At 54.8% G+C, this 16,028-nt stretch overlaps 8 protein-coding genes and 1 pseudogene across 8 annotated transcripts, besides 12 other annotated features; 8 read left to right on the top strand and 1 right to left on the bottom strand.

Moving 5' to 3' along the window:
- Nucleotides 1-230: 230 nt before the first annotated feature.
- Nucleotides 231-270: a sequence feature (A-rich).
- A 180-nt stretch (nucleotides 271-450) lies between these two features.
- TraAM80_08289 (SET and MYND domain-containing protein) lies at nucleotides 451-1,740 on the top strand (the record flags this gene model as incomplete). The annotated part of the gene is made up of 1 exon (XM_029385041.1): nucleotides 451-1,740. The coding sequence occupies one exon, from the start codon at nucleotides 451-453 to the stop codon at nucleotides 1,738-1,740; it is 1,290 nt and encodes a 429-aa protein (XP_029235103.1).
- Nucleotides 1,741-1,984: 244 nt separating this feature from the next.
- Nucleotides 1,985-2,027: a microsatellite.
- A 239-nt stretch (nucleotides 2,028-2,266) lies between these two features.
- Nucleotides 2,267-4,216, top strand: TraAM80_08288 (uncharacterized protein; the record flags this gene model as incomplete). Its single annotated transcript, XM_029385040.1, has 1 exon — nucleotides 2,267-4,216. The coding sequence occupies one exon, from the start codon at nucleotides 2,267-2,269 to the stop codon at nucleotides 4,214-4,216; it is 1,950 nt and encodes a 649-aa protein (XP_029235102.1).
- Nucleotides 4,217-4,245: 29 nt separating this feature from the next.
- Nucleotides 4,246-4,266: a microsatellite.
- Nucleotides 4,267-4,598: 332 nt separating this feature from the next.
- TraAM80_08287 (Pin2-interacting protein X1) lies at nucleotides 4,599-5,252 on the top strand (the record flags this gene model as incomplete). The annotated part of the gene is made up of 1 exon (XM_029385039.1): nucleotides 4,599-5,252. One exon carries the CDS (start codon nucleotides 4,599-4,601, stop codon nucleotides 5,250-5,252), a length of 654 nt encoding a protein of 217 aa, XP_029235101.1.
- Nucleotides 5,253-5,847: 595 nt separating this feature from the next.
- Nucleotides 5,848-5,869: a microsatellite.
- A 90-nt stretch (nucleotides 5,870-5,959) lies between these two features.
- TraAM80_08286 (putative kinesin) lies at nucleotides 5,960-7,771 on the top strand (the record flags this gene model as incomplete). Its single annotated transcript, XM_029385038.1, has 1 exon — nucleotides 5,960-7,771. The coding sequence occupies one exon, from the start codon at nucleotides 5,960-5,962 to the stop codon at nucleotides 7,769-7,771; it is 1,812 nt and encodes a 603-aa protein (XP_029235100.1).
- A 388-nt stretch (nucleotides 7,772-8,159) lies between these two features.
- Nucleotides 8,160-8,183: a microsatellite.
- Nucleotides 8,184-8,266: 83 nt separating this feature from the next.
- Nucleotides 8,267-10,012, top strand: TraAM80_08285 (axonemal p66.0; the record flags this gene model as incomplete). The annotated part of the gene is made up of 1 exon (XM_029385037.1): nucleotides 8,267-10,012. The coding sequence occupies one exon, from the start codon at nucleotides 8,267-8,269 to the stop codon at nucleotides 10,010-10,012; it is 1,746 nt and encodes a 581-aa protein (XP_029235099.1).
- A 117-nt stretch (nucleotides 10,013-10,129) lies between these two features.
- Nucleotides 10,130-10,168: a microsatellite.
- A 249-nt stretch (nucleotides 10,169-10,417) lies between these two features.
- Nucleotides 10,418-10,451: a sequence feature (A-rich).
- A 32-nt stretch (nucleotides 10,452-10,483) lies between these two features.
- Nucleotides 10,484-10,522: a sequence feature (A-rich).
- A 23-nt stretch (nucleotides 10,523-10,545) lies between these two features.
- Nucleotides 10,546-10,584: a microsatellite.
- Nucleotides 10,585-10,818: 234 nt separating this feature from the next.
- Nucleotides 10,819-10,845: a sequence feature (A-rich).
- A 151-nt stretch (nucleotides 10,846-10,996) lies between these two features.
- On the top strand, nucleotides 10,997-12,019 carry TraAM80_08284 (putative alpha-ketoglutarate-dependent dioxygenase; the record flags this gene model as incomplete). Its single annotated transcript, XM_029385036.1, has 1 exon — nucleotides 10,997-12,019. One exon carries the CDS (start codon nucleotides 10,997-10,999, stop codon nucleotides 12,017-12,019), a length of 1,023 nt encoding a protein of 340 aa, XP_029235098.1.
- Nucleotides 12,020-12,072: 53 nt separating this feature from the next.
- Nucleotides 12,073-12,098: a microsatellite.
- A 249-nt stretch (nucleotides 12,099-12,347) lies between these two features.
- TraAM80_08283 (deoxyribose-phosphate aldolase) lies at nucleotides 12,348-13,172 on the top strand (the record flags this gene model as incomplete). The annotated part of the gene is made up of 1 exon (XM_029385035.1): nucleotides 12,348-13,172. The coding sequence occupies one exon, from the start codon at nucleotides 12,348-12,350 to the stop codon at nucleotides 13,170-13,172; it is 825 nt and encodes a 274-aa protein (XP_029235097.1).
- Nucleotides 13,173-13,746: 574 nt separating this feature from the next.
- Nucleotides 13,747-13,769: a microsatellite.
- Nucleotide 13,770: 1 nt separating this feature from the next.
- On the top strand, nucleotides 13,771-15,540 carry TraAM80_08282 (uncharacterized protein; the record flags this gene model as incomplete). The annotated part of the gene is made up of 1 exon (XM_029385034.1): nucleotides 13,771-15,540. The coding sequence occupies one exon, from the start codon at nucleotides 13,771-13,773 to the stop codon at nucleotides 15,538-15,540; it is 1,770 nt and encodes a 589-aa protein (XP_029235096.1).
- Nucleotides 15,541-15,671: 131 nt separating this feature from the next.
- Nucleotides 15,672-16,025, bottom strand: TraAM80_08281 (hypothetical protein; annotated as a pseudogene).
- Nucleotides 16,026-16,028: the final 3 nt, after the last annotated feature.

Raw genomic sequence — 16,028 nt, 5'->3', positions numbered from 1 at the left:
TTTGTGAGGTTACGTTTTTTTTTTTTTTTGAATGACTGGCGTTGAAAAGATGCACTCCCTCCGCCGGTGATGGTTCTTGGCGATACGAGGCGTGGCGACGGAGCGACGGCCCAGGGACCTGTTTTCTTTTCTGCTTACCACTCTTGCCGCGCGCGCAACGCAACATCCCGTGAGGACGCTCGAAGGGCGTGTGAAGAATTTCCTGGACGGTGATGGAGGTGCGTGCCACCTTTTTTTTTTGCTGTTGTTTGTTGTTTGTCTTTTCCTTTTCTTCAGGTCGAGTTCAATTGGCGGGCGGTGTCACCTGCGGGCGGCGAATGTGTTTTTGTCTCTGGAGTGGAGCTGCGCGGCGGCCACTGGCCTCTTCTCGCTTTGCTCTCATTATTTCTGTTGTTCACTAGGGTCTTTTGGTCGCTTGTTTCTTCTCCTTTTTTGTGTGTTTTCAAGTGGATGGGGCGGCTTCGGACGGCGTGGGTGGCGCGTGAGTCCTTGCGGGAGCTGAATTTTTTTTTGCGTCAACGAGCCTGGCACTTCACTGCGAGCGGCAATTATGCTATTGCAGCGGATTACATTATTCGCCTTTTGAACCGTCGTCCGAGGGATCCTGCAGGGCTTCTTTTAGGCGAGGTGGCTGCAAGGTTTTCAAAGCAGGATGTGTTTGTTGCGAAGTGCAGGGAGGCGCAGCAGCGTCTGTGCGCGCAGAGGGGCGTCGCAGATGCACTGCAGCTTGTGGCTGAGGAGGCAGAGCGGGAGAAGTTGCGTGCATTGCTGGCGAAGGCGCGGGAGGCACCGGAGGTTGTGGGTGCTGCTGAGGAGCAAATCGTTGTTTTGGAAACGGAACCTTTTGTGGAAACGCAAGGCGCTGTGCGCACCATGGCGCAGCGCGCGGGGGGTTCGCCTCTTGTGGAGCTGCAACAGCCGAAGCAAAGTGTCTACGGCCGGGGGATTTATGCCCTGACGCGTATATCGTCTGGCACGCCAGTGATGGTCGACCAGCCATTTTTTGTGCAGCGGATGCGGGGTGACGTCTGTGCGCACTGCCTGGCCACGCTTGGTAGGAGCGGTGGTGCCACACGTGGTGTGCCGTGTGGGCATTGCAACCGGGAGACGTATTGCAGCGTGGCCTGTCGAGATGCGGCGTGGCGCGAGTACCACGTCTGCGCCTGTAGCTCCCGCAACAAAATGTACGCCGCGTGGGAGGATGCGATGCGTGAGCGGTTGCTGTCGGATGACATGGAGGGGTCGCGTGCGGCCCTTGCCTGTCTTGCCGTGGCCAAACTCTGCGCCCTGTCGACGGTGCAGCAGGTGCACCCACTCGCGTTGCCGCGACTCCGCTCTCTGCGGGGGCGCGCGGACTACGACGCGGCCACAGCCCTCACTGAGGTTGGCGCACTTGCCGTGGCGCTGGCGACGGCGCTCCGCCAGACGCATCTTTACATGGAGGAGGTGCTGTCGCTTTTTGCGATTGTGCAGACAAATGAGTTTGTGCTTCCAAGCGGCACAGCCCTGTACCATGGTTACTCACTTCTCAACCACAGCTGCGAGCCAAACTGTGCGCTAGTTGGTTCCGACGCAGCCAACCGTCGTCTCGTGACACTGCGGGATGTGAAGGAGGGGGAGCAGTTGTTTATTAATTATAACGCCAGCCTCACGACGCGTGCGTCGTACGCCGACCGACGTGCACTTTGTCAGCAACGGCACTTTGAGTGCTTCTGCCTTAAGTGTGTCCGGCGGGAGTGAGGGCGCAACACTCTTTTCGCCCTTTTCATTCTGTGTCTTGTAGATGGTGGCCGTTCTGCGTGTTGCAGCGTCTCAGGCGCGACTTTTGCCGTGATGGCAGTGCAGATGGGGAACACATGAACGAAACGAAAATGACGCAACAGGGAGTTGAAAAATGGAAAGAGACGTCGACGTCAGTGCAACGGTCATCCGTTGAAATTTAACTGATCGTACCAACTAATTCTGGTTGAGTACTGGAGAGGACGTGTGTGGGGGGTGGGTGAGGTGGGGGAGTGCGTGACGGTGGGCCACTACGGTGTCTGTAGCGTACGAGCATGCCTGCTTGCATGCACACTTGTGTCTTTGGTATGACGCAGAGAGGTTGTGGAAGCTGCCGATTATTATTATTTTTGTCTCTTTCTTTGGAGGACCTTTGCGCGCTATTTGAACCTTTGCACCTCATTTTTTTTCTTTTTGTTCTTGATGGTTGCTGTAGCTTTTGCCCGTGTGCCCTGCCGGGATTGACACTTTGCCCGCCAGTTAACGCATGATGCGTTTTTCTGCGATGGCGCGCTGCGCTTCGGCCGGCGGCAGCCTCAGCGCCCGCTTAGCGGAGTTGGCGCAGCGCGTCGAGGGGTACCTCGCGTCTCGCAGCACGGCGGCCACGGCCCACGACGATGGCCTCTGGGAGCAGGTGTTGTCTACCGCTCACTGCGCTCGGTCCCTTAAGGAGACGGACACGGCGTTGGCCATCGTGTTTCGCCTTTTGCGCTGCGGCTGTCGCCCGTCATGCGGCGCTGTGTGGCCGGGGCTCATTCGTGACCTAGCTCCGTACAGCGACATTGAGGCCAACGCTGTCCTCTCCTACCCTGGTGTGCCGGAAGGGTCTGATGGCGGGAGCGAGGCCGCCCCCGCGCAGCCTGCTAGAGAGCCCAGGGAGATGCCTGCTGTGGGATCTGAGTTGGATATGGCAGACATCCCTCCACTGCTGCGTCCCACACGTGCGACTTTGTTGATGACGGGTGGCGTTGTGCCGCTAAGCGCGCGGGTGCCTTGCAGTGACGGTGGGGCACTTAGCGCTTTACTCGAGGCGTTTTGTAGCGCGTATGACGCATCGGACGGCAGTGGCGACGGTGACAATGCGCCGACTGTCGCGCATTTACAGGAGGTGTCAGCTGCTGTTGTGTCTGCACTGCAGCCGATCACCGCGACGCTTCTCTTGACAGAGTTGAGTCCACTGGCGAGGGCGCTCGTGCGTTTTTTTCGGCTTCTTTTTGAATTCTCCACGCGGCAGTCAGTGAAAGAGCCGCACCTCGCGGAGCAATTCGCGAAGAAGCTGACAAAACTGCTGCCGGATAACGCGCTGGGGGCGCGAATAGTGCTACTTTTTCTCGCCGAGCGACACGCGGAGTTTGGCGACGAAATGATGCACCTGCCGCTAGTACGCCTCGCCGCGAGAGGGGTTTGGCGTCACTATGAGAAGCATGAAAGTTTTTCGTGTCTGCGACACCTGCGGCAGGTGAACGAGGCGGTGGATGTCACGCTGCAGCGGAATGCGAACGGTGGAAACCCGCTTGCGGTGGATGAGGCAGACGAGGCGGCACTTCGATTGTTGTTGTCCCTTGCGTTGCTCCGAGCCATGCGTGTGGAGGCCATATCCCCTGACGTTTTTTTAGGCGATGCCGTTGACATTGTGGATCGCACTCCCATGACACTTTCTATAGAGTACGAGCTGATTGTAGCCAAGGTGCAGCTGCTGGACTTATTCCTCGACGACGCGGCAAGCTCAGGTGCTATCTATGACGATTTGCTGCAGTCGTTGCGTGCCCTTGTGGAGCTTCGCCCGCGAGAGAATGTCGACGGCGACACATCTGCCACCACGGACGTGACGACGCAAGAAATGAAAGGGGAGGAAGAGGAGGAAGAAGAAGCGAGGACGTTGGCACGGCAACACTTTCAGGAGGCGCATCGTCTTGTGCTGACGGCCTTCGCCCGCTCCCAGGTGGAGGAGCGCCTGAACCAGGCCTACTCCATCCTGGTGACCCACAAGTACCATGGCCTGATAATCGCCAAGGACGCGGTTAATCCGCTCTTGGACGCCCTTAGCCGCCGTGGAGATTGTCGAGTTTTCAACATCGTCGATCTATGTGTCTTGTATAGCGGCAGCCACATTGACTACGACACTCTCACCTACCTTTTTAGGGCTTGCCGTGTGGCCGGTGACTTCTACCGCGCCCGCACTCTGTATCAGCTACTGCGAGAGATGATACCAGGGTTTCTACTGCGGGCACCGGAGGCCATCAAAGACGCTTTGCAGGAGCTGAAGATACTGCAACCGGAGCCGGCCCATTTGTTTCCCGCATCTCTTGCGGTAGATGGGGACGAGGCGGCTGCGGCTGTGTCGTATGAAGGTGTCCTGGCTGACGAGGCATTGGCCACACGCCAACGAGGGCCTATTCGAGAATTGCCAACAAGGCGCACCGAGGCACCTTCTTGAAGCTTCCGCCCGCTCCCTCCTTTTTTTTTTGTTTGTGTGTGTGTGTGTGTACGGGACATGTGTGGAATAATGCACCTACAGGGACACATTACTAAATAAATGTCACTTTTGTTTTCTGGCTTGCTTGCAGCTTCACGAGCGCATGTATGTATGCTTTCTTTTCCGTTTCTTTTTCTCTTCTACTGTTTTCCCGACTCTTGTGTGTGCGTGTGTGCATCCGGGATGATGATTGCATGACACAGGAAACTGTGCGTCTTCGTGTGTGAGGGGGGGGGGAAAACAAGTCTGATTGGGAGGGAAATCACGAGAAGTAGCAAGCAAGAGACGTGTTGAGTAGCTATTGACAGCTCACAAAGCACAAGAGGGAAAACACAAGTAAGACATGTGTGATGATCCTAATGGAACCCGTTGGTCGAAGTCCGAGAATAACATCGGCAAATCGATGCTGAAGCGGTCAGGCTGGACGGAGGGCAGCGGCCTGGGACGGAACCAGGAGGGCGTAGCGAGTCACATCAAGACGCGGCGGAAGGACGGCGTGATGGGGGTCGGCTACGAGGGCGGCGTGCAGGAGGCGTGGAGCACGCAGTCGGTGGGGTTTGCCGACGTTCTCTCACGCATCAAGAGCGCCGTCACCTCTGGCTCCTCCGACAGCGAGAAGGATACCGATGCCGATGCGGAAAAGATCATTTCGGGCCCAAGTGGTGGGCGGCACTGCGGCATGTACGCCAAGCGGCACGCGCTTAAAACTGAGCTTTTGCGGTCAAAGGACGGGGCCTCTGCAGAGGAAATCCTCGGAAGCGCCAGCTCCTCCCGCAAGCGGGCACGCGATGGGGACAAAGAGAGCGAGGAGGACGCCGCCCTCTTGTCCACACTTCGCTCTCCGCTGCTGCAGCGCGTGATGGTGCGGGTGCCGAGACACGAGCCGCACCTGCCAACGAAGGACGACGGGGAGAAGGTCGATGTGGTGCGCATCACAAAACCGCAACCGCGACCGCCAAAGTGCAGCGATACACCGTTTTTAGCCTCAAACGAGTAGCCCGCGCGATGGGAGCAGAGGGATCGGCGGGCGGTGGACGCCGCCCGGCGGGTTGGGCGAACATGCCAAACGACATATTAAATGAGTTGGAGGCGAAACGGCGAGGAGTAAATAACAACTCGGTGAGATAACGGCCCACCCGGAGAGAACGAGAGAAAGAATAATGTGTTCATTTTATCACTAACTGTGTGTTTACTATCACCCTTCACTTTATGTTCTTTTTTTTTTTGCCTTTTCTCTCTGTGCCTGCCTTGGGATCTCTGCCCCGTGCTGCCGCCACCATTTTTTTTTTTTTTTCCTTTTGCGTTTACTTCCTCATCTGCTCCGCTTGGCTCAAAACAACCGGAAATAGTCCTGTGCAATTAAGAAGAAGCGAAAAGGACTTCGTTTTCTACGCGTACTTTGTCCCAATTCATAGAATCATAAAATCATACAGTTACCGGTGTTTCTTAGACGTCTTGAAGACTGTAGAGACCAACGTGATACAATTTTGTGCCGCGCTTGACGAGGATCTGCCGCAGGCCTGTTACTTTATATACCAGTACTGACGCATATAGAAACACATATAATATAACCCTTGTGGGTATTCTGCGCGCACACACACACACGCACACACATTGCAGCGACAGAAGTAGCAGCAAGAGGGGCGACAGTGAAATAGTTTTTCTCTTGTTTCTTTTTCAGTGTGCGTGCTGTGAACACTTCTAATGACGGAGAAGGTGAGCGTTGCGGCTCGTATTCGGCCCTTGCCATGTCCAAATAGCATGCTTGCCACTGCGCCGCTCGACGAGAGGCGCGTCTGCGTCGCAAATCGCCGCGTCTATCATGTGGATCGTGTGTACGACCGCCATGAGTCCACGGATGTGATCTTTTTTGAAAGTGTGGTGACGCTTGTGGACCGGTTCCTCGCCGGCTACAACGCCACCGTTCTCGCCTACGGACAGACGGGCACAGGAAAAACCTACACGATGGACGGTCTCACCCCGCTTGTGGTGCGCTACATCGTGGATAGCATGTCAAACTCCACTTCCAAGCTTAGCTTTCAGTGCGTCGAGGTGTATGGGGAGGCGCTGCGGGACCTCCTCACGAGCGACCCCACCGTCTCGTCAAAGCACCTGCAGCTGCACGAGAGCGACGGCGACGGGGGTGCGGTGGTGGTGGTTGGCGCCTCGCGGGTGAAGGCTCGCAACATCGCCGAGGTGCAAGACATCATTAACCACGGCTCCCGCATGCGTACGACGGGGGCGACGAACGTGCACGAGCACTCCTCACGCAGCCACAGCATTTTTACGATTTTTAACCATGAGCGACAGTCGAAGCTAAACCTCGTCGACCTGGCGGGGTCGGAGCGCAACAAAAAGACGCAGAATGTGGGGCAGCGCTTCCGCGAGAGTATCGCCATCAACGGTGGGTTGTTGGCACTTGGAAACGTCATCCGTGCGCTCAGCCGAAATCACTTTCAGTTCCCTGACAATCCTCGTCATGTGCCGTACCGCAGCAGCAAACTGACACGTCTGCTTCGGGACTCACTTGGTGGGAACAGCAGCACGCTCCTTATTGCATGCGTCGCCGCGGATGTGGCCAACAGCGATGAGACGACGCGGACGCTACAGTACGGTGCCCTCGCCATGCACATCCTGAACGAGCCACTGCCGCAGTTTGACGAGCAGGTAGCGGCGGCTGTGGCGGCAGTGAGGGAAGCTAACGCCAGCCATGGCCATGGATCTACCGCGAGGACCAGCGGCGGCGGCGGCGGCGGCGAGACGCCTCCGTCGGCGCCAGCAGAGGTGGCGTGGCTGCGGCAGAGAGTTGTGGGACTTGAAGAGCAGGTGCAACGGTGCCGCGACGAGCTTAAGAACGATGAGGCGGTCTTTGCGCAGCAGATCAAAGATATGCGATTGCTGCTGGAGGAGAATGAATCGCTGAGGCGACGCGTGGCGTTTCTTGAGGGCCGTCCCACTGCCACACCGCGATCAACGCCAGACGTGAGGCATGGCTGCTGGCAGCAACCTCAACCGCAGCAACAGTACACTTCTGCGCCGCTTTTGCCCAATGTGGACTACGTCCAGAGTACCTTGCAGCTTTACGGCATTTCGCCTCAGGAAAATGGGCACGAAATTTATTCTCATTCTGCGCCCCAGCCAATTCAAGCTGTGTGGGGAGAAGAAACGACGATGAGGAAACGCGAAGGACATTTACAAAACGAGCTCTTAAAGAGGCCAGTTGATGCTGCTAGGTGGGACGAGGCTGCCGCGGCGGTGACTGCAGCAGACAGGTGCAATTACGCTAACGTAAATGGGGAAGCCTGTGGTGAGGGTGCTAGGCCATTGACGATGAGTGAAGACCAACTTGGCCTTCTGGCGAAGGAGGCACTTTACTATCAAAACAGTAATAGCGAATTACGACGCCGTCTTCGTACGGTGCTTGCGATGTACGAGGCGCAGCAACGCGAGGCGGCCATGCTACGTTTGGAAGTTAAACAGATTCATGACTTACTTGACGGTCCACCCCACTCTTGACAGATGTCGTTGCTTACTACAAAGCACATGTAGTTGTTTGATGTGAACTTTGTCATGCTGCATCGGTACAGAGTTATGTGCGTGTGACAGTTGTTGTTGACCTTGCATGTCTTTATTTTATTTTTGACACACAGGCGCGACATTTTTTTTTTTTTTCACACTTCCACTCTGCTTTTCTCACGGCTTATATTGTTTCGTTGCATTGTTCAACCGCCTTCTCCCCCGTTTGGGCGACAGTTCTTTTCCCCCTCTCCCCATCCCCTGCTCTACTGGCTGTGCGTGCGACTGGGGCATTATTGGTTGCAAGGCATAAGATTTTATGCATGTTGTGTGGTGTTTTCTTCCATGACTGCTCCTATCTCTTTCCCTTGTTCTTTTTTTTTTTTTTGGGGTGGGGGTGGGGGTGGGGGGGTTCTCTCCTTTTTTTTTGCTCAGCGTAGGTTGCTCATATATTGTTGAGTTCTGCGTGGGTGCGTTCGTTGGTATTTTGGTGGCATGGCGGAGGCAGAAGGCACCGGACCCACCGCTTCACCCACTTTGAAGCGTGCTGAGCTGGCAGTGTTGGTTCCGCGTGGTACCGGGGCCACTGCGATGGAGTCCTTGCGGCGCCGCTACGTGCAGGCAGAGCTGCAGCTGCGTGAAACGGAAGATCGCTTCCGCCGTGACTGTGCCAGGCAGGAACAGGAGCTGGAGCTGCTGCGCATTGAGAATAACAAGTACAAGGCGAAAATAGAAGAAATGCGCATGACAGAGACGATGCCGCAGGAGATGATACATCACACGCTTGTTTCTGGCGCGGAATCCAAACTGCTCAAGGCGTCCTCGCGCAGGTACTGCATGGCGCGTGAGGCAGTTGAGCGCTCCCGAGACGAATTAAATGAAATCAGAGCACGAGTCGCCTCTACGCGCCAACGCATTTATGACACAAATCGAAAGATGGCTGGCACCCACACACGTGGTTCTCTTCCCAGCAAGCCACCATATAATAACTGCGCTGAAACTGTTCTACAAACGCAGGCCTCGCGTTCACAACTCCGCGGGCTGGAGGCGCATGTGGAGTTGGAGACGGATCGTCGCGCAGACTTTATCGAAGAGGTGAAGAATCTGCGGAAGGAGATTGATGTGCTGCTGACGCTGCAGAGGAGAACCCGCGATGTTTTCCGTGATCGCGAGCGTGAGATGTTAGAGGTCGTGAAGGAAAGCTCCTTTCTTATTGAAGTCTGCAACGTCCTCTTTGAGGAACGCGACGCCTGCCAGCAGCAGCTGGTGGAGCTTCAACAGGCCTTCGAGGCGGATAACGAGGCCTATGAAAAGACATTTCAAGACATTGTTGGGGTGGAGGAACGTGACAAAACAGTGAAGGGCAAACTGCGCGAGAACATCGCCAAACTGGAAAAGGAAATGCGGCAAGTTGTCACTGAGCGAGAAGCGGTGGAGCGTGTCTTAGACGCGGATGACACCGCACTCCGCAAATCCACAATGGGGACCACCGGCCACGAAAACGACAGCGACATAGACAGCACAGGTGTTTCCCTGCAGCTGGCAGAGTTCGAACGCTACATTGGCCGGCTTGCGGAAATTGCCGGTTCTGAGAGTCTTCCTGATATAGAACGTTATATATGCGAGGGGGGTGAGCAGCGGCTTAAGCTGTACTCCCTGCTTCACCGCACGCAAGATGCTGTTGCCGCCCTTACTCAGGAAAAGGAGACATTACAGCAGGCACGTCTGCTTGCTACAGACGGCCCCATGGCCGGACAAAGCGCTCGGGAGGAAATGGAGAGTCTGCAATCACAGCTGGTTCAGATACAACGTGACACGCTTGATCATGAGCAACAGGCAGAGTTTGTGCGGTCGCAACTTGATGCCGTTCTATCAGAGGTGCAGTCAATTTTCAATGCGCTGGGATGCGACGATCGCTTCATCATTGATCGGCACGGCGTGTCTGTTCTTTCCCGTGGCACGGTGAATTTGTTTCTTGCCGCCATTGAGCAGCGTCTGGAGGAGTACGTGGCAGTATGGATGCGGCAACATCAGCCATTGCAGACTTTGCCCCCGGCTGTGGGTTTTGATGCGGTGGGGCCAAAGCTCACTGCACTGGTGAGCACATCAACGCTTATGGCAGCAACGCCGCCACACATGCTTCCCTCCACGCACGAGCCCGATACGGTTGGGCACGACAAGAATCTAACACCAGATCTAAATCGCGGTGAGGCGACGCCAGATATCAGACTGCCTATATAGAGGGGAATGGCCGGGAAAAAAGGTGGCACAGGTGTACAATTAGCATCATGCGTAAGAGAGGAGAGAGACAAAAGGAAATGACGTAACATCTTACCTACTTACCCACTCACGTACTTAAATAACAAGCAAATAAGAATAAGAACGAAAAGAAAAATACACTGAAAATAAATAAACGCAGTCAACCATTTTATCTTCTGAGTGCCCTTGCAATTCTTGTAGAAGTCTGAGAGAAAAGAGCGGGGCGTGTAGGGGGTGGGAGTGGCGTTGGTGGACTCCTTTTTGTTCCAACACATTTATTTGTGTTGTGCTGTCGGTTTTGCTGCATGTGTAGAGTGCTCATTGTGTATGACCCACACACATGCATGCATCCGTACATCCGCATGGTCGCAACCTGCAGATGTTTTTTTTTGTTTTGTTTTTGCCTTTGCGCATGCTATTGGTGGTTTAATGGATGCGTGTGGACGGTATGTGTGATTTTTTTTCGTTTTTGTTTTTGTTTTGCTTTAGTTTCTCGTCACTTCGAGGAAGAGATGGTGGTGGTGTATGTGTATGCGCGTGTGTGTGTTTATGTGAGGACTCTGTGAGCATGCGCCTCCATCCGAGTCGCATACCGTTTAGAGAAGAGTTCGTGAAAGTTGGTATCTGTGTATTTCTAGGCTTTCAGTCATGCTTGGCTGCGGCATATATGTTGATTATTCTCGCTGCTCCGTTCATTTCCTTTCTGCATGTCGATTTGCTTGTGTCTTCCGTCTCTTGTCGAGGGAGTGTTTTTGTTGCCAATACAGCTGCTCATCTTCCATGTGGGCTTTTTTTTTTCTCTCTCTTTTTTTTTTGTGTGCGTGCGTTTTGTCAGTGGCGCAGCTTCACGGGTGGGTTGTATTCCACCATCCCCTTCATTTCTTTACTGAGGGGCACCGCAGGCGGCACATTTTTTCTTATTGTGTTGTCTCACCTTCTCTGCTCTCTTTTGTCGCGGCGTGACGCATGCAGACGGTGGACACGACATCGTGCGCACCCCGGGCGCCGCAGACGGCGGCGGCGGCATCGAGGAACGAGTCACCGAAGTGGGCCTCGTCGCTGCTGCAGCAACGCCTGGGAGATTGCGGTGTGTTTCGCAACGAGGCATCGCATTGCGCCAGGGCCATCCTGCACTCCGAGGCGGCTCGCGCGGATGGCAAACTCTGCGACGATGTTGGCGCCGTGTTGGCAGGCAACGCCGTTTACATCCGCCGCTGTGTGTGCGACGAGGAGGACATGCGGATTTACGACAGGCTCAAGGCGGAAATCGTCGCTGCGACAGGGGCGAACATGTGTGACGGTGGGCGCATTGAGTGGAGCCGTCACGAGATATTTGAGAACCCGATGGGGATCAGTGTGACGTTCAACGACGTTATAGCCATGCTGGCGGAGTACTTTGATCTGGATGTGTACGCCACGCGACTGAATTACTACCGCGACGGGCAGCAGTGGAAGCCACAGCACCACGACAGCCATGCGTACGGCGCTCACACCACTTCCACGGGTGAGCGAGTACGTGAGGACTTCACGGTGGGCATCACGCTTGGGGCGACGCGCAGCCTTCTCTTTGTGCACGAAGCCTCTGGCCGCCAGTTTGATTTCCCACAGCGCAACGGCGACTGCTTTGCTTTCACCGGGGAGGTAAACAACACCTTTACGCACGGAGTGCCGCGCGTGAGCACGCCGATTGGCGACCGCTTTAGCATCATTGCTTGGGGGCGGCGACGCGCGGTGAATGAACGTAACGGTGGTCGAGCGGTGGCATTTTCAGACGTTTGGCTTAAAGACGGCAGTGAAGTTCGCACCGTCGATGACGCCATACTGGCCGCTCATCAACTTGTCTCCCGCGCATCTGCGTCCGTTAAACCGACTGTGGCACCAACGCCTTCGATGCGAGTGAACATGACAGACGGGAACAACCATAAACATGGCGCCAATGATAGTGGCAGCGTGTCTGCGAAGAGAAAGAAGAAGAATCGACTTCAGTGAATAGCTGAAGGGAGAAAGGATACGCACGGCTGAAGAGAGGGAGGGAGTGGTGCATGTATATATATATATATATATACATGCAGCATATAATACATCAGTGATGTGGGTTTCAGCAACGCGTCTACTTTCATTAAACATAGAGCTGTGCTGTACTGATGCATTGTGCGGGTACATCTGCATGTGTTGGAATCCCAAGCGTTGTGTGGCCATACACGTGTGTGCACCATGCTGTGGTTGGCATTTCCTTCGACTTCATCTTTTTTTGTATTGGCGGTCTCTGGACCACGAAGGAAGTAACTTATAAAATAAAAACAAATCTACCAACACCATGGCCGACATGCGCATGACGGAGCGTCCGGGATTCACAGGGAAACTTAATGAAAAAATCTTGGCGCGAGTTCGTTTCCTGGCGAAAGAGCTGCAGATACCTGACCTTGAGGCTAAGTTTCCCCACTTGAAGGTATCGGACGGCTCCTGGCGTCCACTGCTTCCCGGTGATGATGTGAACCTAGCCGCCTACATTGATCACACAGAGCTTAAGCCGGAGGCAACGCAGGCGGCCATTGCACAACTCTGCGAAGAGGCAAAGCAACACAAATTCTGTGCTGTGTGTGTGAACGGTTCTCGCGTGAAGCTTTCTGTGGAAAAGCTGCGTGGCACAGGCGTCAAAACTGGCGCTACATGCGGCTTTCCGCTTGGTGCCTGCGCTACGGCAACGAAGGTTGTGGAGGCGAAGACGATGGTGGAGGAAGGCGCAGAGGACATGGACATGGTGCTGAATGTTGGCGCACTGAAGGACAAAAACTTTCGTTTTGTGCTGGAGGACATTAGGGCCGTCCTCGCCGTTTGCCCTCCGCATGTGACGACAAAGGTGATTTTTGAAACTTGCCTTCTGACGGAGGAGGAGATTATCGATTCCGCCATTATAAGCGTCGCTGCGGGCGCGACTTTTGTGAAGACGTCCACCGGGTTCAACAGGGGTGGTGGAGCCACGCCGGAGGCCATTGACATCATGCTCGCCGTTGTTGGCACGGCCGCGAAGGTGAAGGCGAGTGGCGGCGTGCGGGATTGGTCAACAGCGCTGCAATACGTGAAGGTCGGCGTCGCCCGCCTTGGCACCAGCAGCGGCATCGCCATCGTCACGTGCAAGTGAATGCTGGACATTGAACTTTCCGCCGGCAACGCCTGCGACAACGGCAAGTAAATAATATAAATAGGCACTGAAAATAATATGAGAGAGCCAACCGCGGAATGTGGCACGTGTTCAGGCGGAGCAATAGGTACGGAAGACGAAAGAAGCGAGGAAAGGTAAATAATTTAACAAATGGAACACACGGGTGGCACCCCCGCACCCCTCCAGCCATTTAAAAAAAAAAAAGAGGAGTGCGTTCGGCGTGGCAATAACAGAGGCTAAAACAAAAGAAGATGGGATATTATTGGGGCGAGGGGGGAGAGAAAACAAAGAAAAAAAAAGACGCTGTGGGGTGGATAGCTTGAGAGGGTCTACTACACACATATATGCAACGAGTTCACCTACGATCTTGCAATTCTGCCCTTCGTTTTTTTTTTTTTTCTTGGCGTGCTTGACGCATTCGTAGCAGTCGCACCCACGCCCCCCACAGTTACCGTCGGTGTACTTCGTTCAACCTGTTGACGGAGGGCCAGTCCCACACGCACCTCCCCTTCAGAGCAGGTGGGGTGTTGGTGAATGGTGGCACGTGGCTTTGGAAAGAAAGAAAGAAAGAAAAAATATGCTATCGAACCCTTCTCGCAAGGAAAATAAGACATCATCGTCTCTCTCTGCGAGAACAATCCCGGAGTATTCTCAGAAACAACGACACTTGTCGCCTAGTAACGGCATGCCAATTCGCCGCGGTGCGAGGGACGCTGAAAGCGACGATGGTGACTGCAACGATACCGTGAGGACGGATAAGGAGGAGGAGGAGGAGGACCTCCGACCCCACCCCTCACCCGCAAAGCACTGGACAGAGTGGGCTCCGCGGCTCTCCTCAAGCTCCACTGCATCTCTCTACATTCCTTCGTCTGGACTGTCAGAGGCATCAATACCACACGGAAAGCTGGCGTCCACAGAGCGTGAATTAGAGTGTACCAAGGAGTTGTTGCTGCAATATAAGCATTACGTGGAACGGCGCTTGTTTCTGCACATTCAGAAAATAGAGAAGGAATGTGCAAAACACAGTGAGCTATGCAAACGTCTGAAACGCGACAATGCGTTGCTTCTGGAAGAGCTTGAGCGGTATCGTGCGTCGAGGACATCGATGGCAGTACCTTTTTTGTCCAATGGGATTGAGCGTCAACCACACTCACCCCCGTTGGGGTATTTGTGTCAAGCTGCATCCGTTTCTTACCCATCACCGCTGGCGCCACCACCGCCGCCGTTACCAAAGAGTGAGGATTCAGCGAAAGAGATGCTACATATGCTGCGAAGCCATGAATCAAGACTCCTAGGGCAGCTTAAAGAGGAGAGGACTGCACGTGAACGGCTGGAGGTGGAACATGCCGCTGCGGTGCGACAGTTGCAGGAGCAGGTGGCAGAGCTGGAGGGGAAGATGCGTGTGGGCATCGATGCGGTCACCATTCAGACCCTCCGTAAGGTTCTGGCACGGCGGGACGACGAGATCCGTAAGCTACGGAAGCTGCATGGCTTCTCTATTGTGGAGGCGTTGGAGGAAGGCAGTCCACAGGACTTTGAAAACAGCTTTATAGCTGAATTGAGGCTAGCAGCGAGGGATGCTGTAGAGTTCGTCGCCGCCATGACTGCAACAACCACCGACATGGGTGATACTTGCAGAACCGACCTTCATTTGAAGGAGGTTGAGGATTTGTGGGGGGAGGTGCTTCGTGTCACCGCCTCTCCTCCAGATGACTCGTCCAAGCTGCCGCAGCAGCTATGGCCATTGATGGACATAGGAAAGTCGCTGCGTTGCGCCATAGTGGCGGAGCACAATCAGCTGGCTCTCTTTGTGGGACAACTACTTCAGGGAATGGAAGAGGTGCGAGGCACCCTCGCACGAGAGCAGCAGGAGCGGCAGGTGGATGGAGATCGTCTACGCGCAATGCAAGCTGAAAGCACTGCGTTGGTGCAGCGGTTGCCACAGGAGTTGGGCGAGACGGCACAGTGCTCCCCATCGAGGGTGGCCCAAACTGAGGCGGCTGAGTTGCACAAGAGACAGCATTCTGTGTCGCCGACTGTCACGCGAAGTTCTGACGTTGCCACACAAACGCTGCCTTCTGCTCAGCTTTCACACTTGCAAAACAGTGGGGCGACCAGTCTGCTTGTTCCTCACAACGCGGCCTACAAGCCAATATCAACTGATTTGGGACACCTCCTGCATGAAATGGAAGCCCTTGAGCGGGACAACGCCGCAAAATCTGCACTTATTGCCAAATTGCAACATCAGCGAGAACGTTTCTTGGGCGACGTGGATGCAGAGCTTGCGGTGAGTCTTCCTACAAGAAAAGCCATGACAAACTCCTTCGCTCAGTACCTTCTTGAGTGAAGCAGGGCAGTTTTCTGTTTTTGTTTGCGTGCCATGGGGAGAACTGGAGAAGGGTGACGTGTGTGGAGGTGTTCACTTTTTTTTTTTTGCCTTTGAGGGGCAGCTCTGTGTGGCAAAGTTTTCCGTGATGACTGGCGTCTGCTTTCACTTTTTTGCGTGCCTTGTTTCTTTGAGGGGTGTTGCGCCTTCTTGCTTTTTTTGATGTCATTGTTTTGTGTGTTTGCATCTCGCACGTAAGCACAGTCCCAAACGCTAACAACAAGTCACGCATTATGCTCCGTCTGCTTTGCTGCGCCCTGCTTTTTGTGCTATGCGGCGGCGGCGGCGTCCCCGTCATTGCTGTGCCGCACCGATGCGTGTTTGATAGCCTGCCCCGGAACGTTCCCGGCGTGACTCCCGAGGGGGAACCGGTGAGTCCTGTCCGTGTGTCGGTGGGCAGTGACTGGGTGCCCATCCGCATCCGGGTGTTCACAGACAACCTGGAGGCG

Source organism: Trypanosoma rangeli (genome assembly GCF_003719475.1).
Source record: "Trypanosoma rangeli strain AM80 chromosome Unknown Tra_15.4_contig_00396, whole genome shotgun sequence".
NCBI classification, from domain to species: Eukaryota; Euglenozoa; class Kinetoplastea; order Trypanosomatida; family Trypanosomatidae; genus Trypanosoma; species Trypanosoma rangeli.
The sequence above is the reverse complement of the archived record's forward strand: the minus strand, read 5'-3'. Positions and strand labels throughout refer to the sequence as shown.